A 17,721-nucleotide genomic window follows, 5' to 3' on the forward strand; every position below is an offset into this window, starting at 1 on the left:
CAATTTTTTTTAACTTCCCTTTCTTTTCCATGGGTTACAAACAGAGCCTTACTCTCAAGACTCAATACGACAACGTTTTACTTTCTCACTCTCTCATCGAAGACTCATCTCATCTGTTGTGAATCCTGTTCAACTTCACTCCGTTTGATCTCTCTCTCTCTCTCTCTCTCTCTCTCTCTCTCTGCTATGGCGAAAGAACCAGTCCGCGTTCTAGTCACCGGTGCTGCAGGTGCAATTTTTTTACGTTGCTGAAATCTCACTCATATGATCTTCAGATCTGTTTTATTTTTATTTTTATTTCCACTCACTTCTTGTTTTAATCACACTATTAAAACCTCATATTCTCGCCGCCATTATACCGATTTGACTCGAGACACACGGAATTAGGTTTCAATTACGTCCTTCATGACAACAGATTGATCATGGACACGTGCATGCACATAGATGATAGACCCATGTCTGCCTTTTAATCCTACATTGGGCGTGCAATCCGATTCCAGCACTATGATGGAATCGGCCAAAAGTTAGCTTCTTCTTCTTTTTTTTTTTTTTCATGTTTTCTTATTTCATAAATATAAGTTACAGTTAAATGGATATATCTATTTCCTGTCAAACTGTATTTCTTTTTTATTTGTTCATTTAAAAATTAGTCCGTGTTCGAATTGGCTCGACTACCAGGAAAAAAAAAGAACGAGAAAAAGTCCTCAACTCTTACCCTAAGGGGTTGGCTTGGTGCTTCCTCCTAAGGTTAAGTTCGAAACCTCCCAGGTGTTATCATTTAGTTTGGGACCAGTCCATTCGGATTTATGCTCCAAATTTAATTGGGTTTCCAGCAAGTGGGCGGTGTGACTGGGCTTGCAAGATTAGTGGAGGTGCGAATAAGTTTGCTAGACACCTGAGTTATAAAAAACAAAAGGTCCCAACTTTACCTCGACTTATTATGCCCATGCCCTTATAGCCTATATGCGGTGGATGGATAGACTCTTGTAACCATGACATGGTTGCTATTTGCTTACATATACCTAATTTCTTTTGAAAAAAAGGAATAATTCCGCAAATATGTTTCCCAAAAATTGAGTTATAGTAAGAACCACGAAAACACGTATGGGTTCAAGGAAAGGATCTTGGGTAGATTTGAGTTTTTGGCTTACTCAAACACTCTAGGTTTTGTATATAGCCTTGTCTTGGGTTTTATGGTTTGGCATTTGGTGATTATATAGTGGGTATGTTACTGTCTTTTTCGAAGATTGTCAGTCCTGAACTTGGTTTGGGAAATGGGATATGTCTGATTCTATGTTATTTGGACTCACTTCTAAATATGTAAAGTTCCAACGTGTTTAGTTGGACTTCCACCAAGCAAACATGCTTTCTAGTTTTAAATTTACCATGATGACTCCTTTATAATGCATGAAATTGCCTACTGCACTGTGAAAACCCCATTTACCCTAGAAAATAAAAGGAATATACTAAGCACTTCGAATATTTCAGAGTGTCCCCATGTCGTTGAAATGTTAATCAATCAGATGGTTGATGGTTTGGTGCGTTGTTCTGATCTTGTAGTACTGGTCTGGAACTAGTTTGATGATGTTGTAAAATCGGAGGTCATTTAAGCCGAAAATTAGAGTGGATCGTATTATGCTTTGTTTCACTTACTGGCTTTTATCGGGTGATTTGGTAGATTCTCTTATTTTTCATCCTTTGAGACTAGACATTAGTGGATTACATGTATGTTGTGGACCTTGTGGTTGAAGCTTGGATTCGTGTGGGTGTGGGAGGCAACACAGGAAAAAGATTGCACTTGATTTTCTTTATTTGATATAATGAAGTAAAATTCCATATCTTTTGTTTCCGAACGCGCGTCGGACATTTAAATTCAGCCTCGGCGTTTGAAGGTGTTAGGGATAGACAGTGGGCAATATGTGCTAGTTGAAATTGCACCCCATTTCCAACTTCAAGGACCAAGAAGCTTAGCTGAGAATATTGAATCTGTACTATTTTGTATTTTTGCTTGCATGGTTTTTGTTATGTTGTCTAATCTTAAGTGATTTGTTCTTTTTGGCCTAGAATGCGTTTTCGCTGTTCCTCTTAGTTTTTCCCTCTTTAATTGTCTTTTGGTTTATTGGAAGAACGAGTGTATAACACATTGTAGTCTTAACTCTTGACTTATGTGCCTTGACATGGAGAAAAGATTTTGGATCTTATGCTCACGCATTGATCTGCAGACTGCAGTGAAGTAACTTTTATAGTTAACCTAGTGTGTAGCTGTTTCAGAGTCACCTCAAGCTAATGTGTTTCGAGGCAGTGATTGTTGGCCATGTGGGGATTGTCGGCTGCCCCCTTGAGTTTGAATGGACGTATTTTGCTTTAAATGGTGTTTTAGCTCAACGTCAAGCCTGTATATTGTCACCGTCATTAATAGCGTAATACCTTAAAAACAAATGCAATTATATCTTTTACAAATGGTTATAGACATTGGTGCTCTTTATCCGAGTGAAATGATTTCAGTTCTTTACATGCAAGTGGTGCTGGTTACTGTTGAAGAGTAATCTATATTGCCCTTTTTTTGAATCACCACATTAGCTTTAATTGTGTACGCGAGTACTGACTTGAAATTCAAGCATGGTAGTCATATAAAAGTGACCTACGCAGCGCCTAAGGACCTGCATCAAATTATTTTCCATTTGCTTAATTTCTCCATCTTTGAATTCTATGCTTTGAATGACAAGTGCAATATTTCCTGAAGGTTTTAATTTGTAACTATGGTTTGTTTAGTAAATAAGCTTCAGATACCATATATTTTTTTAATAGTGGGATTAGTTATCTAATAGGTGAATCTTTTTTAGAAACGCTGCTGTACCTTAGTATTAGCAGGAAAAATAATATTTTTCATCACAAGGACAACCCCAACTTTTTAACTGACCCTAAGACAAGGATGAGTCAGCTGGACTTAAAGCTACACTTAATTTGTGAAGCAATATGCTGAGAGCAGGCTGTTGGTACTTGCAGGACAAATTGGATATGCTCTCGTTCCCATGATTGCCAGAGGAGTGATGTTGGGTCCAGACCAGTCCGTGATCCTTCACATGCTGGATATTCCATCTGCTACAGAGGCATTAAACGGAGTGAAAATGGAATTGGTGGATGCTGCATTTCCTCTTCTTAAAGGCAGGAACTCTTGATCCTTCCTTTTTCACTGCACGAATTCGATGGTGCATTATTGTACCCTACAATATGTTTTGTAGTTTATGTACATGTTATATGCTGAGATCTGAGGTGACAAATATGATCTGACATACAGTGAGTCTTAACTGTCAAATATAATATTCGTATCAGGTGTTGTTGCAACAACTGGCTTGCACTGGAGTCAACATTGCTGTCATGGTTGGTGGATTCCCTCGGAAAGAAGGTATGGAAAGAAAAGACGTCATGTCAAAGAATGTTGCTATCTACAAATCTCAAGCTTCTGCTCTGGAAAAGCACGCTGCTGCAAACTGCAAGGTCCGTTTTGAGTCGACAGAACAATTATTTCTGGGCATCTAATAGCTGATTATTTTTGAACAACCGGCTGTGGACCCATCAGAAGTCTTGGAATGCTACAACTTTTTCCCCTTCTAAACTTTATTTAGTCTCTCTATGATATATATAGTCAATGCTTCCCTTTTATCGTTATATAGCCTGAGTTTGAAGTTCCTATCATTTGTCTACATTGGGAATTGCCGAATTTGCAAAGTATCCATCGACGCACTGGTTCACGTAGGATTGGCAGTATAAGCTATCCTGGGATAGTAATCTTGGGATAACTTACAGCGAGGAAGCTTTTTCTGGGCCCAAAAAACCTGCCCACGCCTTCCCTTGGAAGAAAATAATTGCACATAAGTGGGATAAAAGGGCCATATGCTGTCCTATCCAAGCTACCTCATCTTGAAGGCTAAGACCAGCCCTGCTAATACCATTTACTTGGAGAAAGTGAGCCCAGAGTCTAGCAGAATATTCACAACTGAAAAAGAGATCAGCATGTGTTTCTTGCTCCAATCCACACAGACCACACCCATCATCAGTGACAACTCCCCATGCATGAAGCCTGTCTTAAGTAGGCAACCTGCCTAGGAATGCAATCCAATCAATTATTGCCCATCTGGGCCCATAATGTAAACACTAGATTACTTTGTGCCAAGGCACAATAGCAGCTTTAACTCTAATGTCCTCCCAAGCAAACTTGATAGTAAAAGAGCCACAGGGTGTAAAAGTCTATTGGACTGAAATAACTGAATCATCGCAAATTTTATTGGGTAGAAGAGATGTAAGAGTATTAGCAATAATATCTTGAGTAACACCCCTTTTCAATGATAGAACTGACCTTAGCAGCTAGAGCCCTTCCCACACTATGACCAAGGCTGTCTCCATACCTCAAGTGCAGAGGGCCTAAAGAATGCCAGTTGTCCCACCAAAGGAATGTGTTCTGTCCATTGCCCACAACACATTTTATTCAAGGCTGAACTAAATTTCTGAGTTTAAGAGGTTTCCTGATAGTCCAGGAAGCATTTTGAGGAATCTTTTTTTTTTTGCTCGGCCATTTTGAGGAATCTTCATAATCCAAAAGCAAGAGCTCTTGATTACATAGGTATGCACCCACTTAACCCAGAGCGTATCAGATTTTTGACATACAGCCCAAATATGTTTAACCATTGCTGCCTTGTTCCAACCCTCAAGAACTCTGAACCCAAGGCCTCCTTCTTCCTTAGGTTTACAAACTGAGTTCCAATTAACCTTTGCCCCAGATGTTTTCATAGTAGGACCTGTCCAGAAGAATGCTCTTAGAGCGCTTTCAATGTTAGCCAAGATATTAAAAGGAACGACGAATGTAGAACTCCAAAAAATCTGAATGCTGAACATATAATGCTGAACTCCAAATCTGAATGCTGAGCACTTTCATGCCGCAATCTTAATTGCCTGTTTACCCTATTTTCATTTCTGTTGCTTCTTTTTTCCTGGGATTGGGTGGTACAAGATTTTAGAACACTCAGTAATTTCCTGCATAATTTTCTCCCTTAACCTTTCTTCGAAATTATCAAATTCTTCTTGTATCATACTTGCTTTGCATATGTTGTAGTTGTTTTTATTGATCTGTTGGGCTATCAACCAGAGATTGGCTCGTACTCATCTCATAGCAGAATGAATTGCATCACATTTCAGATGCGTGAAGGAAATGACTAAACTTGATCTTTTTTATTCTTCCAGGTTTTGGTTGTTGCTAATCCTGCCAACACCAATGCATTGATCCTAAAGGAATTTGCACCATCAATTCCTGAGAAAAACATTAGTTGTTTGACAAGGTTGGACCATAACAGGGCCCTTGGTCAAATCTCAGAGAGATTGAATGTACCAGTATCGGATGTGAAAAATGTTATTATTTGGGGAAATCATTCCTCAACTCGGTATCCTGATGTCAACCATGCAACTGTGAAGACACCAGCTGGCGATAAGCCTGTCCGTGAGCTTGTTGCGAATGATGAATGGTATGAATTGTATTCATATCGTACTTTTGTACTCGCATATTTGTGTCATAAGTTATGTACTTTTCACCAACGAATTTTAATATCCTTGCGTAGGTTGCATGGTGAATTCATAGCTACAGTCCAACAGCGTGGAGCCGCCATTATCAAGGCTAGAAAGCTCTCTAGTGCATTGTCTGCTGCTAGCTCTGCCTGTGACCACATACGCGATTGGGTCCTTGGGACTCCAGAGGTCAGTCTTGTTCTTTCGTTTTATACGAGCGAAAATCAACCCTCACATTCTGTCCTGCTGTATAGTCATTGGTATATTTACCGTAAACCATCCCCAATTTATCTTTTCTTTTGCATCAACATTGTAGGGAACTTGGGTGTCTATGGGTGTGTACTCAGATGGGTCGTACAATGTGCCGGCTGGGCTAATTTATTCTTTCCCTTTTACTTGTTGCAATGGACAATGGACAATTTTTCAAGGTAAGAGCATGGCTAATTATCATTTGATACTGAGTCATAGCATTAGAATTTTTATCATCAACTTTCTATGTTGATCAATCTTCAAATATTGTAGCATCCAGCAATGATTGTGGTATATTCCTTATAGTCCATCTTTGGCATTTAGATTTCCTTTCATTATTTAGATCGAAATGGCATGTAGTTTTTTGGCCAGGAGTATTGTCTTCCTATTATTCAATGGTTGGTTATATGAATTTGTCCTACATTTCACTAGTTCTTTAATTGCTTTGATAGTTGCTCTTTGGTAAAATTAGGGTGAATGGCATTTTTCTTGTCTTTTACGTGTTACTCAACAGTTCCCGATATGATGGATGACTGCTTAGCAACTGTTCTGCTTTCCTTTCCATGTTTTAGGTCTCTCAATTGATGATCTTTCAAGGAAAAAGTTGGACTTGACAGCTGAAGAGCTCACTGAGGAAAAGGCTCTGGCCTATTCCTGCCTCACTTGAATTCCCTCTTCCCCTTTATATTGCTGCAGTAAGTACTTCCATGATCTTTGTTTTAATGGAAGTTGGTTGGATTTACAAGGGATGCGTAATGATTGAGAAGCTGCTTGTTCAGCTCTTTCACACTTGTTATTTACATGATAATACATGAATTTTGAACTCTTGTGGAGGATAGAAGAAATCCTGGATGGGTAAATATACGAGATTAAGTTTTTGCTGGAATTTTCTTATTTTCCAGATAAGGGTGCCATGATATATGTGGTTTAGGCGTGAAAATATGCAGTTCTTTTTTTTGGTCGATACTGCTATATCATTTGTCATGTGCAGATATGCTTTCCTTTTAGAAATGTCACTTGTCTTCAAAAATTGAAATGCTTGTTTCATTTCTTACTTTGCCGGAGTTGCGTAGATGCGAGAAATGTGCTCGAAGGTTGGATAAGGTCGGTTGGTGTTGAGCGATTCTTCTGGGGGGTAGTTAGAAACAGTGTTTCGGCCTCCTAAACAGACGAATACTTTCGTACTTGTGGGTTGGCTGAGTTTTTGCTCTCTTTATGAGGAGATTTCGGTAGGCAAACCATTCTATTTGCTATGCTTGCTTGTTACTGTCTCTGCGTGTTTACCTCGAAAAGCTGAGGCCTCCCTTACTAGATGGTGACCAACTAGGTAACAAGCACTTTCTGCATGTCACTTTTCTCTTAATACTCCATCAATCTCTTGTATTTTTAAGTAGTCATCTAACGATTGCACTTGAATTTAAATCGGAAGACATGTATTTCCCTTGTTGCACCTTTATTCAAACCCCAAAGGGTACAGTCCTGGCGAGTTATGAAGGATAGTTTTGGAAAACCATATGCTTTGCACGTAAAACTTCCAATGCTAGGAATTATCTAGGATTCTTTTGGAAGACTATATTAATTTACACTTGAATCTTCCAGAAGGTGGACTAACAATTAGGGGGAAAAGGAGGTTTATGGTACTACCTGTAGCTTTTGAAGCCCTTGCTGCATTATGGTCGGAGTACATTGATAGAAAAGGGGCTAATTGTGTAGGGAGAACTCAGTTATTTGACCTTGCATAACCATTTAACCATGAATCAACTAGATATCTGTACTAGAGTAGCTATGAGTAGGGGCAACTTAAGATTGTTAAGTGCTTGTTGGAAACGAAGACAGAGAGATGGTGAAGGATAGAATGATAGAGGAGCTAATCCCAAGGGGTTGGCTTGGTGGTCAAGGCCTCAGACTTGAAGTTTGCCATCTCTTAAGTCTCAGGTTCGAAACTTCCTAGGTTCTATTAATTCCTATTAGGCCAGCTTATATGGGCTTAGATCCTGCGTTAGATGCGCCATTAGTCACCATGAATTAATTGAGGTAAGCGTGAGATGGTCCAAGTAGTTTGATTTATAAAAGAAAAACAACAATAGAAGAGCTAAGACATTTTACTGAACATCCATGTCATGACCCGTTCCAGCTGATTTGCTTAACTCTTAGCCTAACCACGTAGCTTAAAAGGTTACCTTCAAGTTATACAGTTGTTGCTCGTGGTCCCACTACAAGAAAATCGGAATCTAGCAACTGTCAAAGCGTCATGACAGAACACAAAAAGCATCGCTAAAGGTTATACCAACGGTTCACCAACCGTTGGCCAAACCATTGCTAGATATCCATCACCGTAGAGGTATAGCGACGGTTTTTTTAGTAACGGTTTCTTTAGCGATGCTTATAACCGTTGCTAAAGACAATATTTTTAAAAAAAAAAAATCACCATTGTGGGACATAATGGCCACGTGTCCTCCATGTGTTGTTGACGTGGCACCCACATGTCGCCCGTGTGGCGCTGACATGGCACCCACGTGTGACGCTTATAATCGTTGCTAAAGACATTTTTAAAATAAAAAAAAATCACCATTGTGGGACATAATGGCCATGTGTCCTCCATGTGTTGTTGACGTGGCACCCACATGTTGCCCGCATGGCACGTACGTGGCAACAAATTTTGCTCCTCCTGGGAATCGAACCCAGTACCTCGCATTCTTGTGTGCGCGTGCGTGTAAAATGAAGCACCTACTAATATTTATACTATACTAATCAGATTTTTCTTAATCTAATTTTTTAAATTGTTTTTATACTATACAAACACCTACTAATAACTTTTTTTTTCCCCGATTGGAACCGTCTATTTTTTACATAGTAAAGAGTACATCCTTCGTACCAAGAATGAAATTAATCGGGTATTGCTACGCACTTGATCGGGCATAAAATTTTATTTTATTAATGAAATTTTTGTCTCAATAAAGAAGTTTTCTAAACTCGATCAAGCCAAATTTTTACAAGAATGGTTTAATCAATAAGGAAAACAAAATCAATGGTCTCGATCATCACGGTTGTGTTGTGGTTGAGTTGCTACTGTATGTTTAAATATAACACAAGACGTAGTTTGTTATGAATTACATTGAATGTATATATTTTATATGTAATTACAAACTCAATTTTTACAATCGTCAATCTAAACCGTTGGGATTTCGCGTCTCACTAATTTCGTCACTATCACCAACATCGAAGATCGTCAGATATTGGCGACCGCTTGATCGGAGCACATTTGATGCATCCCGAGCATTAAAGTATTAGATTGTAAAACCCGACCCACACCTCAGTCATTTTTTTTCCGATTGAAACTGTCTATCTTTTACATATTAATGAGTACTTCATTCGTACCAAAAATGAAGTTAATCGGGTATCACTACACACTTGATTGGATAAAAAAACTCATTTTGTTAATGAAATTGTGCCTCGATAAAGAAGCTTTCTAAATCCAATTGAGTCAAATTTTTATGAGAATTATTTAATCAACATGGAAAAAAAGTCAACCGTCTCAATCAGTAGTTCGGGTTTGGAAAACAGATCGCATGAAAGAAAATTAGTTTTGGCGGTGTAAAAATCTACTAACGGTTAATGAAAACCGTCGCTATTGTCCGGTTTATATTGGTTACTGGTAACCGTCGCTATAGTCTAGTTCTTAGTAACAATTATTAAAAATTATCACTGTGGTCTTGTAATCTACTAACGGTTGCATGAAAACCGTCGCTATAGTCCTGTTTTTAGTAACGTTTTGCAAACCATTACTATACACCATCTATACCGACGGTTTTTGTCGGTTTTTCCAAGCATTACTAAAAATACTGTTGGGAATCCCAAATTTCTTGTAGTGTCCCTTATATACCAATTCATCATTCCCAAATTGGGCAATGTGGGATCTGACAATCCAACTAGTTGTTGTTTTGGGTGAGATGGTCTTAATAGTTACTAGCAATGGTAATTGAACCTGAGACCTTAGAATGGATCAAACTCCTTAGTCTCAAGTTTTCACCAAGCCTTACCCCTAGTGGTTTCCAACTATTGGTTATGGGTATTCATTTGCCTACTGAAGCAAGGGAATTTGATCAATCCGATTGCCAGTCCATCAGATTCGGTTCTTGCTTCGTTGAGTTTATATCGCGTGCAAGATTTGTTCATCAGGTAATTAGACAGGGCTACCAGCAGGGTTTGAATACAAGAAGTCTGGGCTTATAGTTGAACCAAAATATCTTGCGATCACAAGCCTCTGGTCTAGCCTGAGAGGGTTCCTTTTCCACTTCCTAGTTTATGATAGAGAATTGACTGGGTTAAAAATTAAGACAACCAAGTGACTTGGAAGAAACGTTGTAGCCGCCAGGGAAAAACGAACATACACTAGATGAAAGAGACAGAAAGCTTCAGGCACTGACTTGTCGCTGGGGACAAGGGTTATAAAGGGCGTTGGAAATTTGGGAGTAACTGAGATGGAAATGGGGAGAAAGATGTACAACAATGACCAAGAAAATTCAGAAGAAAGTTCAAAGGAACACATACGGTGCATTTCTACTTGGTTTCCAAGTAAAGACTTGAGCTGGTAAAAGTATTTCTACACAAGTAGTCAGTTCAATGGATAAGTGTGTTTTTTTTTTTCCCCTTTCATTTGAACAATGCAAATCCTATTCTACTACTAATCTAGGGGGAAGGGGATGGGGATGCGCTGGTGAGTTTTGAACCATCACTTGGTACAAGAAGTATGAGGCGCCTACCACTTTGTTGTCACTCCATGGATAAGTTCAATGATGAGTAGTTGAAGTTTAAAAAGTGGGTAGGTTCAATGATGAGTAATTGAAGTTTAAAAAGTGCGTAGGATATGTGAAAAGCATATGTGAATGCATGAAAGAGTATACATATCATTTTTTTTTTTTCAAAATAACTCCAAATGTTCAGGTCAATTTATGCTCAATTCTAGGGGATTAGTCGCACCGTCAACTATCAGGGTTCGGTTAAAGTCAGGAAAAAATCTCACATAAGCTAGACTCACAAAAATTAGATTTCGAGACTGAGGCCTAAGATGGAGTAAACTCCTACGTATACTTACTCATTGGCGTTTAGATTGTAGTATCAATAGATGAAGGTGAAAAAGTGTATTAAATCCATAATTGCATAGCTTACTCAACACCCAGCAGAGCAGTTGTCAGCATAACCGTTAGTCTCTATGAGAAGCTAACGCACGAGGTGGCTGAAAAAGTTGGAAAATTAGAAACTTCCCGTTCACAATTAAATTAATTTAATTAAGAAGAAATTTGATTTTTCCCAGCAAATTCTGCCTTTTCTAGTCTTGTTTACTTTGTGAGAAAAAGCATAGTTAAAGGAGATCACTTTCCAAATAGTACAGTATTAAATATGGTAAGCACCCTTTTTTCCTCCTCCCTATTTTCTTCTTTTTGAGTGATGCTACAGGTACCGATCCCGTCGGTATCGAAATCGTTGGGACGGCCGCGCCGGGCGGTCTCTGGCCACCGGACGGCCGATCCGAGCCGTCCAAAAATTCTAAAAAACAAAAAGAAGGGGGCTTACGCGGGAATCAACAGTATCCGAGGTGTGTAAGGTGCTTGATCCGAGCACCATTTTTTCGTGTATATATGTATATTCCAGCGAATATACATATATACACGAAAAAATGGTGCTCGGATCAAGCACCTTACACACCTCGGATGCCATTAATTCCAGCGCAATCCCCCTCGTTTTTTTTTTTTAGAATTTTTGGACGGCTCGGATCGGCCGTCCGGTGGCCGGAGACGGCCCGGTGCGGCCGTCCCTACGATTTCGGTACCGACGGGGTCGGTACCAATATCATTTCTGCTTCTTTTTAGCAGCCCATGAACGGATTGCTCATTTTGAAAGGTAGATTGTTTCCTTTAGATATGATTTACCTCTCATAATTGAGTACAAGGTAAGAGGGTAATTTCACTTAAAATATTCAACTAGGTAATCATGGACTAGTAAGGGGCAAGAGGACACTTTTAACACATACACAAATCCAAAATTCCCGATGTGGGAAGCCAGCCCGTGACACAGGCTTGAAAGCCTCACCGATCCTTTGGAACCTGAGCTTGGCCCCTAGTCCACGGGGAAGTTGGCCAAGAACCTGGTTTTTTTTTAGTAGAGGGTGAGAGGGTAATTCTGCATAACTCACTCAACTAGGCAACTGCTAATAAATCTCAATCAACTAGAGGGCTCGATTGGAAATTCGAAATCAATTATGTGTTGCAAAATTGCAAGAAAATTATTTATGACCGATCTCTTTGCTAGGGCAGGTTTAATTGTTCATTTTTTACCATGCCGTAGCTTTAGAATTTCATTACTGGTAATATTTTTCTGTTCCAAACACGCGAAGGCAGGATTTACATGCAAAAAAGGATACTAATTAATATGCAATGTATTATGTATCCTATCTCTACGTCTAATCATACTTTTTATAGAATTATTGTGTCTTTACATTTTAGTAAACGAATATACGTTTAGTTAAAAATATGTCTATTGAGTTGGCCTCTCTTTGACCCTTTGACCAGAATCCTGGTTCCGTCACTACTAGCTATATTGGAAGCAGTTTCCAAAGCAAATGAAATATCTTTTCCGACTGTATATCAATGCATTTCTTTTCCGACTATACTGTTTTCATCTTTGCATCTTTACAGTTAACGAAAACTTTCTTCGCTGTTCAAAAAAAATTGCAGCCCGGAGTATGTATCGCATGTGAGATACGAACATGAGTATAATTAACAAAGCACAAAATCGATTAGATATTATAAAATTGTTGATAGTACAACTTTTTCACCATCAGTGACGGAAGATGTTACTAATAAAAATTGTGTACGTTCGCATCCTGATTCGTGTTTTCATTGCACGAATATATTTTATTGACGTATCGATATTATTTCAAAACGTATTGAATCATAAGATATGCATTGCACGCAGCGCACCGTAATTGTCTTTTTTTTTTAAACATAAAATATAGTTAAAGATACGTATCGATTTTATTGCAAACGCACCGATCGACCCGTAAGATTTGTCTCTTGAATAGTAGAACTTCAATAACACTAATGAAAACACAATCTCAAGGGTTGGCTTAGTGATTAAGGCCTGAAACATAAAAGTTTGCTTCCTATTTACTCTTAAGATATGAGGCAAGAAATTTCTCATGTGCTGTCAATTCATTTGGGGTCAATCCATACAAAGCTTTACTTTGGCTTTAATTGGATTTCCCGTAAGTGAATGTTGGGATTGGACCCTCAAGATTAGTCGAGGTGCGTGTAAGCTGATCTGGACAACTGAGTTATAAAAAATACTAACATAAAGCAACCCTCATCAAAATACTTGTACTAATAATATACAATAATTAATCATACAAGAGACTGTGTTCAGGAGAAAGACATAAAAATTTGGTCTTTTCATCATAAAATACTCAAAAAGCCACACTAAACCCTCTAATATTGTTTACAAAACAATTGTCAAGTCAAATTTTGATTCCCCTTTTGGCCTTCAACTCACTAACCACTTAACCTTGTACTACAATCTTTTGCCACTACCGAAGACTTGCTTTTTATTTCATTGACGAAATGACCCTTGCTTTTGGACTTGGAAAAAACTGTCACATTTGGAATTTTGCGTCCCAAAAAAAAAAAATTTGCCCCCAAAATTCCAAATTTTCTAGTGACACGAATATGAAAATATAATGCTAATTAATAAAACGGTGTTCAAAATTCTGGTAATTCAGGTAGACCACTAGCTTTGACCAGAAGGTTGTACCAAAAGTCCATGCCATCGTCCGTCGTCGTGTTAATCAAAGTTTTTGCCGGAGATAGTTGAAATCCGAATCCCAAGTCGTCGGTGGAAATGGAATTCTTGGCTGATAATTCTTCGGACCAAAAGCTGTCATCGATGTGAGGAAGCGTTTCTGAGCCGTATATTTGATCGTTGTACTTAAAAACCGTGTTGTTCGGCAATCCAATTTGGTCTGTCACCGATGAGAATTCACTAGAAGAGTCCTGGGGAGAAGCCGGTTCATACTTGATGCTCTCGATTCCCGGATTTGGATTAAGGCATGTACTAAAATCCGTTGCTTTGGATTCATGACTCGAACCATTGGAATCCAATTTGCAGGATCTCTGATAGTTTTCGAGCCTTTTCTTCAAGTGGGTGTGCCACACGTTTTTTATCTCATTGTCGGTTCGACCCGGTAATCTCGCTGCGATTGTAGACCATCTGAAAATCGGACAAAAACATTCGTATTAAGATATTCGCATGAGTTTGGCGTTCAGTATTTATTTAATTGCCTCGCCAAAAAAAACAAAAAAAAAAAAAAGTTTCTATTTTTAATTGAAATGGGCATTTTTAATTGAAATGGGCAACAAGAAAGCCTGTCTTTATCTCTTAGTAGTTTATGCAATCATGATTATTAAAGTGCACAATATCCCAAGGAGATTTGAGCTATGCATAGAGATGTGAGGACCTTTGATGTCTAAGATTGCCCTCTTTTATTTCCTTTAACGGTCAGGGGTGCTCGGACCTGCTTACGCACCTTAACTAGTTTCCTCTCCCGTCCGATCAAAGGCGGCTCCATCCATGCCGCGACAAGAAATTACTTTCTTGCGACACGACTCAAGAATCCAATCTGAGCAATTGTGTTGGGATCAAAATCCACCAACTAACCCGACTATCCCTAGGGCTAGATTGGCCTTTCTTTTAATTTTACAGATGACACAAAAGAGAATCTTTTCAGCCCTACTTGTCTAATATTCTCCATAAAAATTGTTATGCATAGGTGATAGAGAGATTTTTGTTAATAAAAAACCAATGGGGAAAGCAGAGTCACATTATGAGCATGAAAGCAATACAATAATGGACAAAGCAGAATCAAAACAGAAACTGCGATTGAACAGAAACAGAGCAGTGTTTGAAGCTATTATGACATATAGCCGGGGGCTCAAAGGACCCTTTAAATCTTCGAAAAAAGATTGCAAGAAGAAAGGCTTTTTTGGTTAGATGCACCCGGCCGCGCATGATGAATTAACAAAATGCACGGCCTTGGTTGGGCACGGGCCCTTGAGAACCCCATACCAATTGCTTGGATGCGTTTGAAAGCCTCAAGACGACTTGCAGAAAAAATGGCTGCGGCGAGTCCAATGACCTTACCCGGGATGCGTCTATTTCGCATATTCTGAAGCAAAAAATCCCTTTCTTGCCACAATTATCATAGGCGTTTACGATCAGGTGACAAAAAAATTGGCTTATTCTTGAGCCTAATTTAGGACTACAATATTTTTATCTGCAGAGTAATTTGATCATGGAATTCAATTATTGTAGTACCCCATCGACCTAACTGTGCAAGTTGCATCATCCGGGGGAATCCAAAGCAGAATCAAGCATAAAAAATTATCATGCTTCTACATGTCAGGTGAAGTAGTTAATAAATTTTCTCAAATTAAAAAACATGCCGGAGCAATGTTCCCTCCAATCTCACCGTCCGTCTCGGAAATCAATGATTTGGGTTTTAAAAAAACTCTTACATAGAAGAGTCTTTTAAAATTTGGACCGTTCAAAATACTTTTGGACGGAGAAATTAGTGCAGTGAAGGAGAGGTGGAAAGGAGCGGTAGGCCTAGACTTTTGGTTAATTAATTGTGTAAGTAAACACACCTATTCCCAAGCGTTCCATGCAACTTGATGATTGTCTCCTCCTCTTCTTTAGTGAAATTCCCTCTCTTAATATCTGGTCGTAAGTAATTAGTCCAACGGAGTCTGCAACTTTTTCCGCACCTTAATAGACCTATATTGAAACCATACCACCATCAAAATCATACTTTGAGAGAGAGAGAGAGTCTTAAAGATGCTTTCAATTTTTAGAACGTTAAACAAAAATTTCGTAAATGGTAAAAGATCGGAAGATGAAACATAAGTGTGATTTGCTTTGGTTAATGAAAAAATTGGTTGGACATGTTCATGAATCATATATACAATTTAGTACATACCAGCTTGCTTAGGAAGAACTCGCCAGTTGGAATGGCCGTTTTTGTGAATATAAGAGATCAAAATTTGATCTTCTTCATGTGTCCATGGCCCCTTTTTTAATCCCATCTTCTCACAGCAAGGAGCTCTTCCCATCTTAATTCTCTCTCTCTCTCTCTCTCTCTCTCTCTCTCTCTGCGCCCAAGTGTTTTTGAAGGGGCAACGGTGGGCTATTTGTGGGCTATTTATCCTCGAGAACAAGATACTGTTTGGCAACTCGAAATAATCCACGGACGTACGGCATCGGTTTTCAAAATAGTTATAGCTGGAAATTTCAAGGAAAAAGTCTCTCTCTCTCTCTCTCTCTCTCTCTCTCTCTCTCTCTCTCTCTCTCTCTCTCTGACATGACTGAATATTTAAAATTTACCAATGAAGGGGTTGATTCAACTGTGGGAACCCGAACTTCCGGGATGTTGCCGAGCAAATGCAGAGCGGTTGATCCGTCCGTTCATTCTGGTACGGATTTACGATTCGGATCTAATATGAGTACATACAAGTTTGAACCCTTCATTACTCAATTAAAATCCGATCTGTTAATTGCCGACATGAACGGTTAAATTAGTGCCCTACATAGAGATGGTGATTATTTAATTTACCAATAGGGTTGGTAACACCATCCACATGAGTGACATGCATAATGAGACTCTTGTTTCGGTCGAGACATACATACTGTGATGTCCCACAAATAATGGTGGAAAAGGTGGGTCACCTTTTTTTTTTTAATCAGCAAAGGTGGGTCACCTTAGGGCATACAAATTCCATTTTTTGGTTAAGTTTGGCATTAGACAAAGTAGGAGTGGCCAAATCAAAACTACACACATTACATTTTGTGAGGGCAGAGGCTTAGAACGCAGAATCCAAAAGTCGGCATTCTAGAAATTTTCGATCGCTAGTGATGGGTTTGCTTCGCACCGTGGGTCGCCCATCTCTGTTCTCTGTTTCTAATTTCAAGAAAAATGTTGGAGACGAAAGAGGGAAATTAACTATATACATATTTGGATCCTTTGGTGTAATTGCTCTCGACTTCGGCATTAACTTTACACTTGCAACTCATACGGTCGAGAGGGTATTTGCAACCTTAAGTACTCATGAATCAATTGTGTTACTTGCGTAGCAGAAAGAGTGATCATTGATTAAATTACAATTTGATGATATACGGAGAGAAAGAGAGTTAATTTTTTATGGAGTTGAAATTAATAAGACCGACCATCATGCTGCAGTTTCAAAATATGAAAATTAGCCAGGAGGATTGATTGTGACAAGGATAGCAACGAAATAATCTAGCGATGAATACTTAAGTTTTGTGGTTATGGTTATGAAATTGAAAGCATAGCACTGGTAATTTTGAAACCATATATATTATATAAACCGTTTTGCATAATGATGAATGTTAAGTCTAGTTTGATATAGTTGTGCTTCTTCTTTTTTTGGTAAATCGATATAGTTGTGCTTGATTGTAAATTTCATTTAAGTGTAAATAATAGGTGCCCCACTAGTGAAATTTGTGGGTCTGTATGACAATGGTGGAGTATGACAAGGTACGTAATAGTACTCCCTAACAGAGGTAATGATATACCATACTTGCACTTTCATTTTGCGAATCAAAAAAGCGAATATTAAATTTTGGAGCTTACTTTGATATCCATTTATTTTCTTTGAGAATATATATCAAGTGTATTAATAATTATATTGATCGGATATTAACATATACTCCCTCCGTCCCCTTTTTAAAGTCTAGTATTCTATTTTGGATTGTCCCTTATTAAGTGTCCATTTTGAAAAGTTAGTAGGTAAAAGTTAGTACATTTTTCATTTTGCCCCTAAAAGTAGATTTCATTTTAAAAAGTTTGTG

The 17,721-nt window shown here is 38.5% G+C and overlaps 1 protein-coding gene and 1 pseudogene across 1 annotated transcript; one reads left to right on the plus strand and one right to left on the minus strand.

Annotated features, from left to right (window-relative positions):
* Positions 1-65: 65 nt before the first annotated feature.
* On the plus strand, positions 66-6,691 carry LOC131322196 (malate dehydrogenase-like; annotated as a pseudogene).
* Positions 6,692-13,240: 6,549 nt separating this feature from the next.
* LOC131322200 (transcription factor MYB30-like) lies at positions 13,241-16,075 on the minus strand. The gene is made up of 3 exons (XM_058353436.1): positions 15,833-16,075; positions 15,501-15,630; positions 13,241-14,067 (listed from the first exon to the last, which is right to left on the minus strand). The coding sequence occupies exons 1-3, from the start codon at positions 15,963-15,965 to the stop codon at positions 13,560-13,562; spliced, it is 771 nt and encodes a 256-aa protein (XP_058209419.1). The 5' UTR covers positions 15,966-16,075; the 3' UTR covers positions 13,241-13,559.
* Between the last annotated feature and the right edge of the window lie 1,646 nt (positions 16,076-17,721).

Source organism: Rhododendron vialii, chromosome 4a (genome assembly GCF_030253575.1).
Source record: "Rhododendron vialii isolate Sample 1 chromosome 4a, ASM3025357v1".
Lineage (NCBI taxonomy): Eukaryota > Viridiplantae > Streptophyta > Magnoliopsida > Ericales > Ericaceae > Rhododendron > Rhododendron vialii.